This window comes from Lepisma saccharinum, chromosome 9 (genome assembly GCF_977018435.1).
Source record: "Lepisma saccharinum chromosome 9, izLepSacc3.1, whole genome shotgun sequence".
NCBI classification, from domain to species: domain Eukaryota; kingdom Metazoa; phylum Arthropoda; class Insecta; order Zygentoma; family Lepismatidae; genus Lepisma; species Lepisma saccharinum.
Genome location: NC_139237.1, coordinates 5,523,526 through 5,543,585, shown reverse-complemented (window position 1 = coordinate 5,543,585; position 20,060 = coordinate 5,523,526). Strand labels below are relative to the sequence as shown.

General features: G+C 38.9%; 1 protein-coding gene across 3 annotated transcripts in view; it reads right to left on the bottom strand.

Moving 5' to 3' along the window:
- LOC145991979 (uncharacterized) overlaps positions 1–20,060 on the bottom strand; it is a 145,864-nt gene that overhangs the window by 17,403 nt on the left and 108,401 nt on the right. For 2 of the 3 annotated variants that reach the window (XM_083127971.1, XM_083127973.1), the window contains exon 5: positions 9,693–19,562. In XM_083127971.1, coding sequence (XP_082984097.1) covers positions 19,414–19,562 — 149 coding nt within the window. In that variant the 3' untranslated portion in view covers positions 9,693–19,413. Of the gene's footprint in view, positions 1–9,692; positions 19,563–20,060 lie in introns of those variants that run through there. The other variant, XM_083127972.1, reaches the window with a different exon arrangement.

Here is a 20,060-nt window from a genome sequence, read left to right as displayed (position 1 = left end):
CATTAGTATGATTGGCAAATGACAGTCCTGAATCTAATGTGATTCCTAGGTACTTAACTTTATTGACCCAGGGTATCTTGACTCCATCCAGTGTTGTTTCTGGGGGGATTGGTTGTTTTTCCTTGGTGAAGAGTATCACCTCTGTTTCGTGGGCATTGATCTTCTTCACCTTCCATCTGTTATAGTAAGTTTTAAGTACATTGAAATAAGTTTCTAGATTTCTTACTATTTTGGCTCGTCTTCACGAGGTGTGGAAAATGGCGAGGTCGTCGGCATATATGGCTATTTCCACAGCTTGGTTCTTTGGTATATCTGCTATGTATAGATTGAAAAGGAGGGTACTGAGACCTTGTGATACTCCTGCTTCAATTTTTCATTTGTCAGATTTGTCTTGCAGGATGGAGACAAAGAATTCCCATTCACTTATATATGAATTTATTAGTTTAATCATTTTGTGTGGAAGCTGTAATTAGTGCCAAACTCTATCAAAGGCCTTTTCTATGCTGAGCAGGATCATGCCTGTTTCTTTATTTTTATTAAAGTGCTCCGTGATTTGCTCCAGTACCTTACGAGTTGGTGCACTGTGGAGTGCTCTTGTCGGAAACCAAACTGTTCTTTTGCTATCGGTTGGTTTTCTTGTGCCAGGAAATGGAGTCTTATATATAGAATGAGTTCGAAAATTTTTCCCAGGTTATTGAGGAGACAGATTGGTCTGTAGTTTTGTAGGAATTGTGTCTTTCCCTTGTTTGGGAAGGCATATAATTTTAGCCATTTTCCAGTATTTCGGAAAATATTGCACGGTCATACATGAATTGAACAATGCAATGTTACTATTGACTGGACCAGGTTGATTGGGGATGTGTTTGAATATCACATTTTGAATCCCATCCGGTCCTGGGGCTTTATTGTTCAGTAGGTTTTTACTATATTTAGTAACTCCAGGACATTGGTTTGGATGATTTCCTCTTCATTATCTGCTTCTGCAGATAGGAAATCCTCCACGACATTTGTTGTCTCGTCTTCATCGTCGGAGTCTATTTCTGTGTTTTCACTCAGTTGAAACACTTCTAGTGTGTCCGCTAGAGCTTGGGTTTTATCGGTGCATTATATGTTAGGCCATTTTCTCCGTGTAGGATGGGCATGTCTATATTATTCCGCATGAACCTACTTGTGAATTTATAGAGCGAAAGTAGTGGTGATTGGATATGTTCAAACTCATACTTGGTACGAGGCCTATTATTTTTATTAATTTAAGCACAGTGGTAAACCTATTTTGACGATGTTTTTGTCGATTTTATAGTATTGCAACTATGTGATTTTTCATCTCATACTTGGTACGAGTGTCATAATTTTTTTCGAGTTAAATTACGTAACATTGTGATGACCCATATTAAGCTCTCTTTTATTGTATTTTTTATAAGGGTAAATTATTGCATCATGTTATGCAACAAGTTATTATGCAACATTGCGATGGCTCGTAAGGGTAAACTAATGCGCAATGTTTCGCAACAAGTTATTATGCAGCATTGCGATGGCTTGTAAGGTAAACTATTGTACAATGTTTAGCAACAAGTTATTACCCAATATTATGATGACCCGTATCTAACGTAGTGTTTTCTGATTGGTTGGTTATGACGTAATGCGATGATGTGGTGTCTTCTGATTGGCTCACTGTTTCAGATGTTTTCAACGTGTCCGCGCTTAGGTTACTTAAAGGGTTTTCGCATTACAGATCAGTCAGTATCGTGAGAGTAGTTGAAGAGTACGAGTAGTTAGTAACGGGGCACGAGCGATCACCCCCCCCCCCCCCAATCTAACAATTTCATAGTGAGCTCTCTTAGTGTAATTTAACTGAAAATCATGATTTGAGCTGATTTTCCAAGTGTAAAAAACTGAAGATTTGTTTTACGCAAGAGCTTAAATTTCAATTTTATTGTATAAAAAGTCTAAGATTTAGATAATTTCCCTTATGACATCCAATTTTTAAAATTTTACTTTTTTTCAAATAACTAAAGCGAAATCCATTACTTTTTTAACTGTAAAAAATAATTGTCTCACGAGTCAATTTTAAAAATTTTTGCAAAATACCCCAGTATACATTCGGTCTCTTTTTTATATCTGAACCGAAGATACCGTACTTGCATATTCTCATATCCTCCAGTGTTATGATATTGTTTGTGCTTGTAACTAATCAGTAACATCATGGCGGTACAAGAAATATACAAGTTTAAGATATTCTAGTAATATTTTGGGCCCTAGCAATTAGCTACGTGAACTCGAGAGTGCTCTGTCATATGTCTTCAGCTAATCGTATTACTGCTGGACGATATATAAAATCATTGAGTAATGAATCTTTTTTCCAACAAGTATATTTTTTTGGAACTAGATGGCAGCATCTAGTGATACTTACTGCTTTCATGTTCTTCAAGTACATTTATTTGCAACTAGATGGCATTGGTGATATATAAATCACTGTGTAGGAAGTATTTTTTGGGAACCTAACTTGCGTCACATACAAGAATTCTCATGTAACCTAGTATTTTTTACTCAGACAAATCAATAGTTTTGTCACAAGAATTCTTTGCATTCCAAACATTCCTGAGTGTATGTGTGAAGATTGACGTACTTACGGGAGCGTGTGAATATTGAGGCATTGACCTGTTAAGAAGGAAATGAATCTAAGTAAGGTCATAGGTTTTCGTAGTGTTTCTTTTTCTAATTTAAGAAAACCTTTTTCTTAACCAGTAACTCATGTAACCTAGTGGTTTTTTCTCAGACAAAATCAATAGTCTTGCATTCCAAACATTCCCCGAGTGTGTGTGCGTGTGTGTAGATGTGACGTCGACCTGTTAAGAATGTCACATCAATAATACTAGCTTGGGAATGTCACGACCTTCTCTTTTCTCTATAAAAAAGAGAGAGAGAGGGTCATGTAACTTGCTTGGCTAAGGGGAATTTCCTGAGAATTCTTTCCATTCTAAACATTCCTTTGTGTGTGTGTGAGTGTATGTGTGTAGAGATTGATGCGCTTATGTATGTGTGTAAACATTAAGGCATTGACCTGTTAAGAATGTTACATCGATAATACTGTCTTGGGAATGTTATGCCCTTCATTTTTTTTATAAAACAGAGAGAGAGGGTCATGTGATTTGAGCTGATTGGTTGTCTAAGGGGAATTTCCCGATTACTTGTTTTGTCACAAGAATTCTTTGCATTCCAAACATTCTTAAGTGTCTGCGTAGAGATTGATGCACTTACAGCTATGTGTGGGCATTAACCTGTTAAGAATGTCACATCAATAATGCTGGCTCGGGAATGTCATAACCCCTCCCCTGTGGCGAAGTCATGTGATTGGTTCACTAAGGGGAATTTCCCGATTAGTAAGTTGAGGTTATAAATATAATATATTCTCACTACTCATGTGCGTCTAGTTTTTTACACCACAGATAAACGGTTACACAGTGCAACATCGACTCGTCTACTTTGTTGATTTGGTGTCAAGTAGTGTATTTGGTGTCTGCATTGGTAGCACTATGTTCTGGAGTGGTGTAGTGTGTGGTGTATGGTTACATGGTGTGTGCTAACTAATCAAAATGAATGTTTAAAGCAGAGGCAATTGTTGAATTTTTTGAACTTGAATACAGCTATTCGTCTATTTGGTTGAACACAGTTTTGCTGTACTTGCCTGGTGCTGGGGTACACCTGCACTCCACCATATGTCTAAAAGTGTAGCGAAGTAGACGGGCTAATAATTTCTTAATTACAATCATTTTTCCAAAGAAGATGACTTGAGTTTATGGATGCTTTTAGAGTTTTAACACAAACACACAGCGTAAATTTATTCTTGTAATGTTTAATTGATTAAATTGCTTTATTTTACTTCGTTTTTTGGCCCTTGCTGGGATTATTGTATATTTAAAGAAGGTAGGGAACATGTTTTTAAGAGGTAGGGATATAATTGATCAAGATAGAGATTGTGAGAAAAGAGAAAATGTGTAAGCAGATGATAAGGAAAATTTTATATTTTGAGTTCCTTATTGTGATAGAACAAGGAGATAAATGGATTAACTTTTGCAGGCAACCAAATCTCATGAAACATTGATAAAAGATACGCTTTCTATTAAAAATGTAATTACTTATAAACATGGAACGCGTGATATTCTAGAAAAACTTAACCCCCTCTTCCCTCCCTTCAAGAATTCGAATCCTGTTAAAACAAACAAAAAAAAAAACCATCAACACGGACAACAAACATGCATCACAAAAAATAATATCATATGAACTAACGATTATTTTTTTAACAAACCTATTTCGTTTAATTGAAAAATTCTAAATTTAATATCTAATGAAAGCACATGATAACAACTTATTTGAACCAGTTTCCAAATTCAAATACTTAGGAGTAATATTAACAAATGAAAATTATATTAAAGAGGAAATAAAATAAAAAGTAGGCTTAATTCAGGAAATGTATGTTACTTCTCTCTATGAAACTAAAATTGAAAATATACAAAACAGTAATTTTGACTGTAGTATTATATGGATGTGAAACTTGGTCCATTATATTGAAAGAGGAACATAAATTGAGAGTATTTGAAAATAAGATTGTTATGAAAATATTTCGACCTAAAAGAGATGAGTGGAGAAGGTTACATAATTTAGAACTACATAATTACATCAAGACGACTTAGGTGGACAGGTCATGTGGCATGAATGGGAGAGGAAAGAGGAGTTTACAGGATTCTTGTTGGGAGACCTGATGGTAAGAGACCTGTAGGAAGGCCAAGACGAAGATGGAAGGATGGCGCCGAAGCCTGATGCACGCGCATTTAGTGCTCCGAAATTTCAACTGTTTTCAGGTTGTTTGTGTGCTATTGTGTTTGTGTTATTTGTGACGTGGATTCGTAGTATTGCGAGACATGAAATGCCGGATAACTGCAAGTGTGTGGAGGACTGGTCGTTTAGTTACAGGCGATTTTCTTTCTCGGCCATGGGTTCGGATCGGAACTTCGTGTGGGCAGTTTCCAGAAGCCGCAAGAACAACGCTTCCCGCCAGCCACGTGGTTCGGCCCAGCACGGCCTCATCGTGGCTGCGTTTACCCTTCTGCTAGCAGGCGACATTCATGTCAACCCTGGTCCCCAGGTGGCTTCCCGTGATGAGTCTGGTGTGAAAATATACTATCAAAATGTGCAAAGCCTAACAAAAAAGCTATCAACTCTACAAATGTTCTGTAGCGAGTTTAACGAGTACGATGTGATTGGTTTCAGTGAAGTGTGGTTCAATGAAATGATCGCCGATAATGAAATACCCCTGACGGAATTTCAGGTATTCCGTAACGATAGAGGTTCACGTGGAGGCGGAGTTATGTTACTCGTAAACAACAAGTGGCCCTGCATCAGACGCCTGGACCTCGAAACGTCATGCGAGTTAATATGGACTCAAGTAAATATAGGCTCAAATAAACTTTTAATCGGTTGTTTTTATAGAGCCCCTAAATCTGGCACTGCAACCTTGTCAACATTATTGGACTCTGTGCTAAATGCTATGGAGGAAACTAACATCATTCTTATGGGTGATTTTAACCTTCATATAAAATGGTCATCATCGAACTCTGGCCTCTGCACAGACAATGATGACAGGTGGTTTTTCGACCATTACATCAAGGCGATTGGACTTCAACAATTTGTAGATTTTCCCACAAGACGCACAGAAACTCTCGACCTGTTGCTGTCCTCGCACACAAAGGTCAAGGCCACTCCCGGTGAGCAATTCATCGCCTCGGACCACACCCCCGTGCATGCCGAAATCCAAGTCCCTGGAAAAGCCCCCAGGCCCTCCCCCTCCTCCAGACCTGTCTACAACTGGAAAAGAGTCAACTGGGAGGAACTTTCCCTTTTCACCAGCCTCATTCCTTGGACAATGATGGACCCCCTCCCCGCGGAAGAAGCAGTGGATTTCCTCGTGGACTGTGTGCAGGCTGTAATTAAAGATCACGTGCCCCTAAGGAAAACAAGAACATCCCGATTCCCTGTGTGGTTTACTGAAGAGACTAAGCTTACGCTGAAGAACAAAAAGAATGCGTGGATCCTGTGGAAACAAATTCCGAACGTTCATACACTGAACACTTTTACTTACTTAAGGAAGTATAGCAAAAACTTAATTCAAAGGGACTATAATAATTATATTCAAAGTGTAACAGAAAGTGCTGCTAAAAATCCTAAAACATTCTGGACGCTAATTAACTCACGCCGGCAACATGACCGTATTCCCCCTCAAGTCTCCTGGAACGTTAAGTCTGCTACAAAGGATGAGCGATCATCGCTTTTTAACTCGTACTTCCATAGTAACTTTACAAAGAACGCTGCTACCACACTACCGGAAGTCAGGTCCATTATTCCTTACACACTCTTTCAAATCTCAACTAACTGCAATGAAGTTCAAGAATTATTAAAATCTGTTTCAAGTTCCAAAGCTACCACTCCTAATGATATTCCTGCGACATTTCTGAAACATTTAGCCCATATTTTATCCAAACCAATAAGCACAATCTTTAATAAATGCTTTTCCGAAGGTGTGTTTCCTTGTACATGGAAGCAAGCAAATATAGTCCCTATCCTCAAACACGGAAACAAAACTCATGTCACTTCCTATCGGCCGATTTCCTTACTTCCTGCACTTGCACTGCTAGCTGAAAAAATCATTTCTAATCGTATCCTTGCACATGTTTCTCCGTTTCTCTCTCCCACTCAACACGGTTTTCTCCCTCATGCTTCCTGTGACACAAACCTTGCTTGCTTGCTTACCAAAGCAGTTAACTGCCTGCATGCCAAGCAAGACATGGATGTCGTATACTTAGACTTTTCCAAAGCCTTTGACTCTATCTCTCACACGCAACTCATCCACAAATTATCGAATAGATTCAATATTCACGGAGCTCTTCTTAAACTACTTTCATCTTACTTGCACAATAGAAAGCAAAAGGTTATCGTATCTGGTTGCTCTTCGTCGTGGCTCCCTGTAGTTTCCGGTGTGCCCCAAGGAAGTTCTCTGGGGCCCCTGTGTTTCTCTCTCTTCATGGATGACATTCACGAATATATTTCTTCCGAATGTTCAGTATTATTGTATGCTGATGACTGCAAATTATTCCGAAACATTACCTCACTTCAGGACACATGCTATATCCAAGACAATCTCAAACACATTGAACGCTGGTGTCAAGACTGGAATCTCAAATTAAATCCGGATAAATCTGTTGTCATGAGGTTTACCCTAAAATCCAATAACACAGTGCCATCCTACAAGTTATGCAACCAGGTTATTCCGTTCGTACGACAGCACAAGGATCTTGGTGTCATTTTTGATAGCAAACTGACTTTCAACCATCACATAGACTACATAACTTCGAAAGCGATGAAAACACTCGGACTAATTTACAGATTTACAGACATAACACACGTTTCTGCCCTCAAAACCTACTTTACAATGTGTGTTGTTCCTATTCTTGAATATGGCTCCTGTATTTGGTCAATGGCATGTGAAAGCAATTTAAAGAAAACAAACAAAGTAGTAAGTTTCTTCGTCAGAATAGTCAAACACAGATGCCCAGCCCTTGCAAACTTCTCCAAACAAGAAATTCTATCCACTCTACAAATTCATGACCTTTCTCTTCGCCGTCAACTCTCAGATTTAACACTACTCTTCAGAATCATTAATGGACAACTTTTCACCAGCGAACTCTTGCCACTTCTTAATATCAGAATCCCACGTCCCAACGTAAATGCAACAACTTCTTTTACATTAAATCTTCAAGGCTATCCTTAGAACAAAGATCACTTCTCTACAGGCTACAAACCATTTACAACTCATTAAGAGACGCTCCGGGCTTCCATTTATCAAAACAGACTTACAGAACTGCGTGCATAAAGCAGCTGAAGAGTAAATAATATTATTTTTTGCCCTAGTTGTTATTATTCTTGTTATATATGTATATGTGTGTGTATGTGTCCATCTTATTATTTTGTTTATTTCTTTTCCGGTTGATATCCTGATGTAAAATGGATTTTTCTGTATTCAGGACTTTTCAAATAAATAAATAAATAAATAAATATTGAGATAGGTTTGGAAGTTAGCAATGAGAAATTTAAAAATGTGTGCTTACAGGCCAAAACCAAGTGATAACAACTTGTTTGAACCAGTTTTTCCAAATTCAAACACTTAGGAATAATATTAACATGTGAAAAATGATATTAAAGAGGAAATGAAAGGAAGGCTTAATTCATGTTATTTTTCTCTCTATCTTCTCTTTTCATATTTAAGGAACTAAAAAATTAAAAATATATATATAGATTTTGCTTAGGATAAGGACAAATTAAACTATACTATGAATTTTTGGGGTTCAAAAAATCTAGAGAATTAATTAATTAATTAATTTTCAATGTAATATGTTTTCACATATTTAAAAAAAAACAAAGGTAATAACATGCTATTCATATTGACAAGGGAATTCCTACAAAACTCATTTTCCTCGTAAGTTTACCAATAGGGATTACATCCTTGTGACACGTTTGACTAATCACGAAGATGAGGATGACAGTATGTTCCACCATTTACATGTTAACATTGTTTACTGGAACGTTGAAACGTTTATATAGAAACAATGGAATGTACTGTCATCCTCATCTATATACGTATAATTGAATCTTCTATACGGGGCTTCTGTTTTCAGGTTTGTCAAATGAAGTGACAAGAACTGGGTAATGATCGTATGTGAATAGCGAAATTGATTCTTGGTCTGTTAATATTTGTGGGCCCTTGAAAATTTCCACGTCAAGGATGTCTGGAAGTACGTTATATGTCATCCGGCATTTCCGAATATAACGGAAGAGTCTGTTGCTGCTAGGGTTATGGACTTGACTGTGCCATGCTGAGTGTTTAGTGTTTAGGTCTCCTCCTATTAGGACTGAAGGTCCAAGTTGGAGGAGCTTGTTGGTGTCTTGTGTATCTAGTTGCATCTTATTGCAAGGGGTTCTGTTGGCTGCTATGCATATTATATCGCGATTTGTCATAGTGAGTGGCTTTTATTGCTATTGCTTGTATTGTGTTTAGCTGTGGTATTGGTATGTGCGAGTGGACGATGTTTTCCTTAACACATTGGGGTCTCACGACGGGCATAGCCTGCAGTGCACTTAAAATCAATGAGGACAAAAGACGGGCATAGCCCATCCTGCGGTATGCAATCGTTTTGTCGATTGAACTATGGGCTATGTTCGTAGTTCCATCTCGTGTGCGTGTTCCTTCAAGCCTCCTTGTTGAAATTCCGACCGCTAGGTGACTCATGTCCTTTTTTTATCTCGCACCTGCGACTGTTTGTTGTCGGGTTGATGTACGTTGCATTGTTTAGAATGGCGTCGTTAGATCCAGACCGCAGAGCGGAAATTCTGCATTCCATTTGTACATTAGGTCAGTGGTGAATGCGTATGTACTTTATAAGAAAGTAAACAGGGAAAATCATAATACGTCTCTAGAATAGTTCATCATCCAAATAGGGGAAGCACTACTCATCAAAGCGGGCGAAGATATTCAAGGTCAAACATCAATGTCAACTACATCAGATAGGCTAACAGGACGCCATTTTCCAAGGAAAATCCCCCCCCCCCCCCTTACAGAGAAAAAGTCAAGGCCCTGTAGATCATGTAAAGTTTGTGGATACAAGCACAAAAAAAAACTGGCAAGTGGGCAAGAAAAGACACAACATTTTACCGCCCCAGCTGTGATGTTGCTCTCTGCATTCCTGAATGTTTTGAACTTTTTCATACAAAAGCTAATTACCTGTAATTTGTAATTATTTTTTGTTATGTGCACATAAGAAGTATTCTTATGCAAGATTCAAAAGATGTATTGATAGTTTATGTAGATTTTCATTGTTAATTATTGAAATTTCCAGATTACGAACTTAAAATATCTCTACATTAACATTTGTTACAATGTTGTACTTTTTTTTCACAAAACATTGCTGAAAAAAATATTCAAAAATGTCTGAAAATGAAAAGAAAATTTAACAAATTTTTGTTCATTGAAAAGAAGAAGTTTTGTAGATTTAAGAAATGTGTGGTAAATAAAAACAAATTAAAAATATTTTTTCTATGATTTTTTTAAAAACAACCAAAAACCACACGCCAGAGGTAAAAATGCTGTATTATGAGGCCAGACCCGAATGTGTTAATAATAATTGCAACACCACCCGCTGCCTGTTTGGAGACTGCTCTATCTTCTCTGTGGATGGTATATGTCAGGATATATATAAATTGTCTGTCGGTTTTAAGTGTGTTTTGCAAATGAGTGCCATCCCTGGTTGTTCTTCAAATATACAGGGGTAGAACTCATTCATTCTAGCTAAGAGACCTTTGGCGTTCCAGTGGATCAATCGTGCAAATGGAGAGCAATTATGGTTGCCTGCCATAGCTGGTTAAGGAAAATGTATTGTTTAATTGAGCTCATATGGCCATCATCTGCTGCATGTCTTGTACCATTGCAGCTTGCATTTCTTGCAGTTGCTACACAGTTTTTTACAGGGTCTCGAACATCTGTGGGAGCCAACCTTGAACCTCCGTTTGGAGGTATGGGGGTTGGGGCCTGGTTGTAGATCTGGGCACCAGTATCTGTTGTTTGCTTGGAGCTGGTTTTGGCGCAACTGTCAGTGCGGGGCCGTCTGAATCAACCAACTGTGTTGCTGGCATGCACTTTGTGTCTTGGAAGACTTTTTGCAGAGGGGTCTTTTTGTTAATTGGTTTGTCTGTTGTTTTTGGGGGGGTTGTTCCCTGTCAGTGTTTTTTTAGTGCTGGCTTCTGACTTGATTTGGGCCATTTGAAGCTGTATCCTTTGTGGTGGCCTTGTTAGGGCCATTAGTGTTGGGGTTCAAGGGTGTCTGTCTGAGCTTCGCTCCTTGGTTTGCCCATTGGAATACTGGGTATATCCATGCGCTAGCTACGTGAGCTCATTGGCAGTTAGCGCATTTGACCGAATTACTGTTCCTATCGCATTCTGTGATGTTGTGCGGGGCTCTATATCTCATGCATTTTGGTTCTATGAAGCAAGTGTTCCTACTGTGTTGGAACCCTTGACATTGATGACATTGCAAAACAGTTTTGGGACATTGGTAGTCTTCGACTGTGATTTTAACATGCATCAGAGATTCGAGGTTTTTGAGCCGTTGGATCTTTTCATTAGGTGCATAGAATAGGGGCCAATCAGAGAACTAAAGCACAACAAAAGATGATTCCAGGAAAACCAATCAGAGAACTCTACATCAGAAAAAGCTAATAGATGGTGCAGAAGACATAACCATCATGCCTATGGCCGAGAACCAATCTGAGACACAGATTGCGGAAAACTGCAACTCAAGGAGACACAATCAAGTTGCAAGAATCCAATCTGAACTGTCAGCGAACGGTACCACTAGCAACAGCGAGGACTCACTGGCCTTTTACTGCCAGGCAGAAAAGATCCCCTACATGACGACCCAGCAACCGATCAACATGTAAGACATCACAGAAGCAGAAACATCAGAAACTTCCACGACAGCACAAGCAAGCTTGCCACAAGTACTGTCACGACTAATGGATCTGATCAATAAGGCAAGCAAGAGAGAATGTCCAGAAAACACTTCTGATGTGCAGCGATTTTCTGATAATCGTCTAATTTCTTCATAAATTATCATTAAAAAACTGATTACAAGCTCATCCTTTGAATTTATGCGGTTCGGATTCGTAATCCAGAACAGTGCTACTTGCACGTAGTTCTAGCTAGCGCCAATAGATGGCAGCAGATACTGCACACATCACCTGTGGCAAGCTTGGGATGTTAGCTTCCTTGTTTAGGTATACATGTAATTAGGGTGTGGCACTCGACAATGTACCATTACATAGTGAACATGTAGCAGCAACATCGGAGTGGTAATGTATGGTGCAACGGAAGTATATATTAGACTTTGACAAAACGATAGAAACTTAAGCCTGTGTTGATAAAATCTGTGATTATAAATGAACTATGTAAAATTATCACGAACTTTAAAATGCTAGTTGATTGCATAGGCGTAGGCTTGCTTTAAGTACATGCATGACATAACTGTTGCAGACTTACTAATGATGGTTGATTCAGTCACATGTTTCTTTGTGCAACGCTGCTATGGGTTTATAGAAGGAACTAAAATAATGTACGTTGAGAGATTTCAAATAGGTATTAGGCGATCACTCCCTGTTTAACTATTTTATGATGCACATGATTTGTGTAAGAAAAGATAGACTATATGGAACACCATTATTTGTCTAGTGAAACGTGTACAAATGGCGAGGTGTAAAAAAATGTACAAAGATATTAACGTGGCACAATTAAAAGCAGTAACTTAAATTAAAGGATAAGTGATTAATAACTTTAGATTGGATTGCAAAATAAAACCCACGAACATCGTAGAGTTTTTTGATAAGAATAATTGACCTAATTATGATTGTGATTCAAGATGCAGTGCTACTGTGTGATTAGAAACGTCCTGGATAGTGACGGCGTTCGGATGCACGTATAAAGCGAAAATTGCATATGATATTGCCTGTTCAGTGTTTTAGATGGTTTGGCAAAACGTACTTTGATTACATCGTGCATGGTTGAATTTAATAAAATTGCATGTTTGATGAATAGCAAATGAGAATTTTGCATGTTAGGGGCGACAAAAATGCAAATTGGAGGTCAATGTTGCATGATCGTTGCATTTGTGTACATGATTGGGGTAATTGTAAAGTTAGCGAATGAAAGGTTGAGCAACAAGATAATTTTTATAACTGAACTTGGTAGAATCACTCATTATTGAAAACACGAGGTAAATTGTTTATCAAATTGTTAAAAATGCATCGAATAGTTGATGTTTAAGTGATGCATGTTTTTTGAAGAAATAATATGTAAGAAATTATTGGTGGCGCATGTTACATTTATTAATTGAAGTGCAGTCAGCCAATTTAAAGTGGTTATATTGTGGACGTTACAAAAATGCAAATATCTGATGCTTACACAAAAGTACTTTGTTTAATGAATTATGTATTACAAAAAAATTAAAATAAACACACGTTGTAATTGATTGTTAACTACGAAATCTTGATCTATTAATTGAGTTGAAAATAAACTAGACTAATTAGTGGTGCAACCTGGATTGGCAATTCTGAATTTTGCTTGCGCATGTGCGACAAATTTGTGATATATACAGCGTGAGCACAAAAACACTCCCTGGTTTCAAGATGTCATAAAATGAATAGTTACTTGAATATTTTGATAAAATTTATATCCAAAGCTCAGTTAACTCAAAATGTATCTTTCTTTTCAGAATCGATAGTTGTGAATTCGGTAGCTAGAGGGCAGTAACATCGAAAATGGCATTCACTCTGCAGCAAAGAAGCTGGTGCATGTTAGAATTTGCCAAAATAAGCAGTGTTGTGAGAGTGCAACGTGCATTTAAACGGAAGTTTAATGTTGATCCACCTACACACAAATCCATTCTGCAGTGGCATAAAACATTTGTTGAGAGGATGCATTTGTGATCAAAGAAAAGAACATTCTGGCCGACCATCCACCTCTGAGGAAATTGTGGAGCGTGTGCGAGAAGCCTTTGTACGCAGTCCCAGAAAATCAACACGTCAAGCCAGCAGGCAGTTGCAGGTGCCACAAACTACCGTAAGCAAGATTTTACAGAAGCATTTGCGTTTTCACCCATACCGGCTGCAATTGGTTCAAAAGTTATATCCAAAAGACAAGGTAAAGCGACGTGAGTTTTGCGAGACTATCCACACTTTAATGGAGGACGATGAAACCTTTCTGACAAAGATCATTTTTAGTGATGAGGCGATCTTCCACTTGAGTGGAAAAGTGAACAGGCATAATGTTAGGATCTGGGGAAGTGAGCATCCGCATGCCACTCTTGATGTGGAACGTGACTCACCCAAGGTGAATGTTTTTTGTGCAGTCAGAGCATAGAGTTTACGGTCCGTTCTTCTTTGAGGGGCCAACAATCACAGGTGAAAGCTACTTAACAATGCTACGTGACTGGTTAATTCCTCAACTTGTTGCAGAGAGAGGTGACTATTTTACAACAAGATGGAGCGCCCCCACACTGGCATCAATCTGTACGCAGCTTTCTGAACGACAACCTCCCACACCGTTGGATAGGACGAGCTGGACCCAACGATCAAAATCTATGCAAGTGGCCCCCACGATCACCGGATATGACTGTTTGTGACTTTTTCCTTTGGGGGTTCGTGAAGGACCAGGTCTATGTACCTCCACTATGCACAACCTTGAATCATCTTCAGGAACGTATCAGTACAGCTGTCAACTTCATCACACCGGATACGCTTGAGAAGGTGTGGTTGGAGCTGGATTATCGTCTCGATGTTTCCCACGTAACAGGTTACACATTAAGCATTTGTAATTCCAATGAACACCACAAAAACTTTATGAGTTTTTACAACTACTGTGAACATTTCTGTAGAATACTACTTTTGGTATTAAAGGTATACCCTTTCAAAACCAGGGAGTGTTTTTGTGCTCACGCTGTATATATATTTCATGCTTGCAATTCAATACTACACATTTATGTTGACACATACCTTCTTTGCAATGCGAATCTCATGTAAAGAAATGAGGCCCAGCCATGTGATATCCCATAGATTAAGACTTTGAGGCATCTCGACAAATGAGACAATAACCTCCACCCATAAGACTTGTTACATTCTACTAATTTGATATTAAATTCTCTAGGCCTCTGTGAATATTTTCGAGTTACCTCTAAATTCTAATTTTTTGTACAGTAGCTAAGTAGAACATTACAGATGAAGAAATGGAGAGTGACGAATTCATCGTTCCAAAGAAGGTCGCACACTAAAGAGCAGACCAAGACAAGACACCCAGCAACAGATACCAGAAATTGGACAATGATCTAACATATGAAGGGAAAGAAGAGACAGAGAACGCCATCGAAATTACCCATGCTGTTCATCTATATCATCACCAACTTCAGCTCCATCATCGGCAAAGGGGTGAAAGAAGAGCCAGTAGTTCATCAAACCAGAGACTTCATTAAAATGCAATTCAAACTGACAGTGGCCTTCGAGAAGGCCAGAGCATTCTGCAAACAGCAAGGCAAAGATCATGCCATAGGCACAACCAAAAAGGACAGACCCATCAAGGTCGTCATCAAGAAGCTACCAGCTGCAGAAATCTGAGACACAGTAGAGGAATACTACGACATAGAAGATATTGCCCAAATGACAAGAAGGGACAGGACAACACATGAGAAGTAACACTCATGAAAAATGAAGCATCAAGGGAAATCTATGAAGGAGAATCACTTCTCTACTACACGATACAAGTAGAAGCATACGGTACCCCAGGCATCCTTCACTGCTACAGATGTCAGCATCTAGGACACTTCCAGCGCCGCTGAAACCACACCAAGGTGTGAAATGAGCACAGAATCACCACACCGGCAACTGTAACAAAAAAGATAAGAACGAACCAGCTAAATATGTCAACTGCAGAGGACACCCTGCTAATTACAGAAGAAGCAAGAACTTTACCACCATGCAGAAAAAGCAAGATGCTGAACCACAACAATCACCAGATATGAAGCAAATGTCTCCAGCACCAACTCCACCACAGCAGACCACACAGCCAATCACAAACAACAGGAGGAAAACATACGCAAGATTCACAACACAGAACAACCAAGAAGATAGAGAAGAAGATGCAGACCTCAACTCCATCGTCCAACTCCTGAAAGAAATCAACACTAAGAAACTCATCCTGCATGCCAAAACACGCAGCGAACGACACCATATCCAAACTGATGATGCTCCTCGAGACAGTCCTGAACATGATTAAGGATGGCTGTTCCTAAGAAAACTAAGGTACTACGACAGATAAACATCCACGCATTCAATGCAGATGGCATCCAAACTAAGAAACTGGAAATACAGAACTACATCGTTGCCCATAAAGTGGACATTGAATGTGAAACGTTCCTAAAACCAAGACATCAATTCAATATACACGACTACCAGATCTTCCGCAAAGACCAAGTGGGCACATTTGGAGAACGAATAGCAATACTTGTCAAGAAAACCTTTCACAAGCCACTCGACCTTTCACAATTCACAAACATCGAAGCCATAGCAGTGAAGATACTAATGCCAGGAATGCCATTAACCATTATAGCTTGGTACAATAAACCAGCACTACCACTACTGGCAGCAGACACCCAGGAACTAGAAGCAGCTGGACAAAGGATAGTAGAGGTAGGGGACCTCATTCAAAAGCCCCCTCCCCTGGCACTCAAAGATTCCAAAATTAGGCTGGACAAAAACTGGAGAGAATCCTGCAAAACTCTAAAGATTCACCATAGAAGCACCTAGAGAACCAACATTCTACCCAAAAGGAAGAGGAGAGCCAGATGTCCTGGAAACGCAATACTTACAGCAGGACCACATGTACAGCACAAATTATCCTCAGACCACCTCCTGGTGCAATTTGTCATGCCATACTGAGAGCTCACACATGAGACACCAGCCAGACCAAGATTCAACACTGACTGGAAAAAATATACCCTAATTATAGCTAACCATCAACCTACAGCAACAGATCCACACAGCAGAATACATAGACAGACCTATGACCACCATCACCACAGCAGTGCAGTCATCCGCCAAACTTCGCACAACAAAATTGCAGAATACAGATACCACAGCTCCAGAAGACCAGAAACTCCAAGTACTACTCCTATTCAAGAGATGAGTCTGGAAAAAATGGCAAAGCACACAGAATCCCACATACAGACAGCTATGGAAAGAACTAACAACAAAGGTCATTTGACCCACAGGAACAGGCCAACTTAATGGCCACCCACTGGGAAGGACACTTCACATGGCACTCAGATCCACAAGATCAACAATTCACAAGAGCCATAGAAGAGGAAACAGCAATAGTACTGCACAGCCCACCAGCCATGAAAACAGAACTCAGCACACCTAGAGAAGTCATGTCACGATCAAACAAGTATCCTTCAACAAAGTGTCCAGACTGGATGGAATCACACCCGAAATGCTAAAGAAACTACCATGAATAGCACTGGTTTTCGTTACGAAACTATTCATTTGATGACAGGCCAATTTCCTGACCACCATACTGAAACAAGAGAAGACCCCAAGAACGCATAAGAACTACTGACCCAATACGGCGATTGGGGTTACAAAACCAGGGGGGCAAAGACAGTATATTTCCTTTTGTAGATTACATCTAGCATAGTGCGGGTAAAAGTGGTGAAAAGTGGGTGGGCATCTGCCACCCTCGCCGCCAAATTCCAGTTTGGGTTTAGGAAGGCTCACTCACAGCATGACAACGCAGCTCACCCACGTAGTGGACCACCAAACAACAAAGTTCAGCAGGAAGAACTACACTCTGGGAGTGTTCCTCGACGTAGAGATGACATTTGATGTGGATACAGGGTCTCATAAGAAAGCTGTTCAAAATGCCCATCAAGGACACCTACATATATCTTGTATTCAACAAGTTCTGGATTCGATACCTGGTGGAGACATATAGTTGTTAGGATCCCACTTTAAACTGTACGTCCAGCCCTGATTAGCATATCTGTGAATAAAGTGGACCTAGAAGAAAAACACAAAACCATATCCAGAATGTGTTAGATTGGGAAATCCTCACCATTAGACAAACTGACAAAGGCAAAAGGTAACTCAGATCCATTCAGCTGCAAATTCATTTTATTTACATTTCTGTCCACATTCAGATGTTGCAGTCGTTGGAAGAAAAACAATGCTTCTGTTGTATGACTATGAGTCATTGGAATGAACTATGTCGTTGAATGTTAATTGAAAATATAGCTGCAGCTACATCGTTTGTTAAACCTGAGTGTTTACCACCTACAGATTCATCCACAAAGTACCACAGCTTTCGCACATACTTTTAAAGAAGAATCCCAAAGTGTACAGAAGAAAGAATCAAGACAGAAGGGTGGGGTTGGTATGTATACCCAACTGTACACCCACTACATCCAGGTTTCCTACTTTAGACGATTTGCTGTTCCCTGCATGACGAAATATGCTACTTCATGATGCAAATGTAATCGATCATTCTGTTCACCAGTTTGTAGCGAGTAGCTGCAAAATCAGTGGTTCCAATGATAATATGACAGTCACCAGCATACGCAGGATTACATTTTTACTCTCTTTTTTGGAGGGGTTGGAATTGTAAAAATGCTATGTTTTCCGGGAGGATACAAAATAATATATTTCTTATATTTGGAACTTTCACTTAAAAAAATGGTAATCTGGGGTTTCACTTCATTTAAAAAAAATGATTTTCACAAAATTTCTGGAAGGGCTGCAGCCCCCTACCCCTTTTTTTGTGTACGCCAGTGATTACAATGATGAAAAGATTAATTAAGCTTTGTCCATCCTTAAAAGTTGACTTTATAATTAAGAAAACTTAATAAAAAAATTCATTTTAAGTAATTGTTATTTTCTCGACTGTTAACTTCTGTAACTACTTTGTTCTATATCAAAATGACAAGAAATGGTATATTGTTGAAAGAAAGTTTTAGTTCAAATATTGTTAAATGTAAATAAAAGAATTATCTTTATCTAAAAGCATAAATTACTTTATTTTTGCCTTGGTAAGTAGAAAACAGCCAGTGTGCCATTTTGAAATCAGTTTTTGGGGGGTTCCCGTGGTCTGATTTTGGAATGTTATTCAGCAATGATTTCTGAACTACAAATTGGTAAAAAAAAAAAGGTTCTGAAGCAATTTTGCCCAGGTCTAAGTCTAAATTGCCTGGACTATATATAACCTATGAAAAACTTAATTGTACAAGAATTTCAAACTCAAATTTGCCTATTTAACTTCAGGATACCTTATCTTGCAATAATCTTAGATCTGTCAGATAGTGTGTTCCACAAGGGATTGAGAGAATTCTGTTTTATTTTACAAGCAGCTTTCTTTTCCTTCTTCGATAAAATTAAAATCGATACTGTGAAAAAATTGCCTCAGGGTATTTATAAATATGTATAAATTCACGTCTACAGAGAAAAATTCAAGCAGAAATCAGGCACAATTCCCCATGAGTAGCCACCCTGTCATAATTACATAAGAGTAGCACAAATGGGAGACAGACATAACAAAATACTCTCTGAGAGCATTTTATTTTCAGAGTTCACACACACACACACACACACACACACACACACACACACACTTACTCACTCACTCTCTCTCTCTCTCTCTCTTTTCCTTTCTGTTTTGCTTTTCATTTCCCTTAGGATATCTTTTTTGCCAAGTAATTGCGTCCATACTCTTGCTTCCTCTCAAGTTCCTCTTCTGTCATTTTTTCCTCTTGCTTCCTCTAATGCTGGACCACTTAAACCCTTTCTCCTCCTAGTCTCCCTTTGGGCTGCTGCTGATGGTATCCTCACTATAAGCTTTGCAGGTTGGGACATTTCTGGACTCTCAGTTTCTGAAGAAAAAAAACATGAATTTGATATACATAATGTTTCAACTGCAAGTGTTGCTGTTACACAGCAAATTGTCACATTTCTTGAATTACAAAGGGGATTAGATAAGTTTACAGCCTAACAGAGAAAATGAACTTATATTCCAAAATCCTTTAAGTAGCAATGTTTTAAAGGATGTTTTGCCTAAAATCATAAATGTAATCCTAATAGTTCTCGTGTGTAGTAGGTTTGAAGTGACCATGGCGGAGCAGCGTGTGACTTTCACGAAATGTGAGAAGAGAGCAGTCATCAAGTACCTCTTCACAAAGAATATGGGAGTGAAGGAAATGTTTGATGAATTGACACAGACAATGACCAATGACTGTACTTCATATAGCACAGTGAAATTGTGGGTAGCAAGAGTTCAGAAGGGGAATGATGAGCACCGAAGATGAGGAGAGGTGTGGAAGGCCCAAAATAATGGTGACCCTCAAAAGTGTGGATAGTGTCCACGATATGAT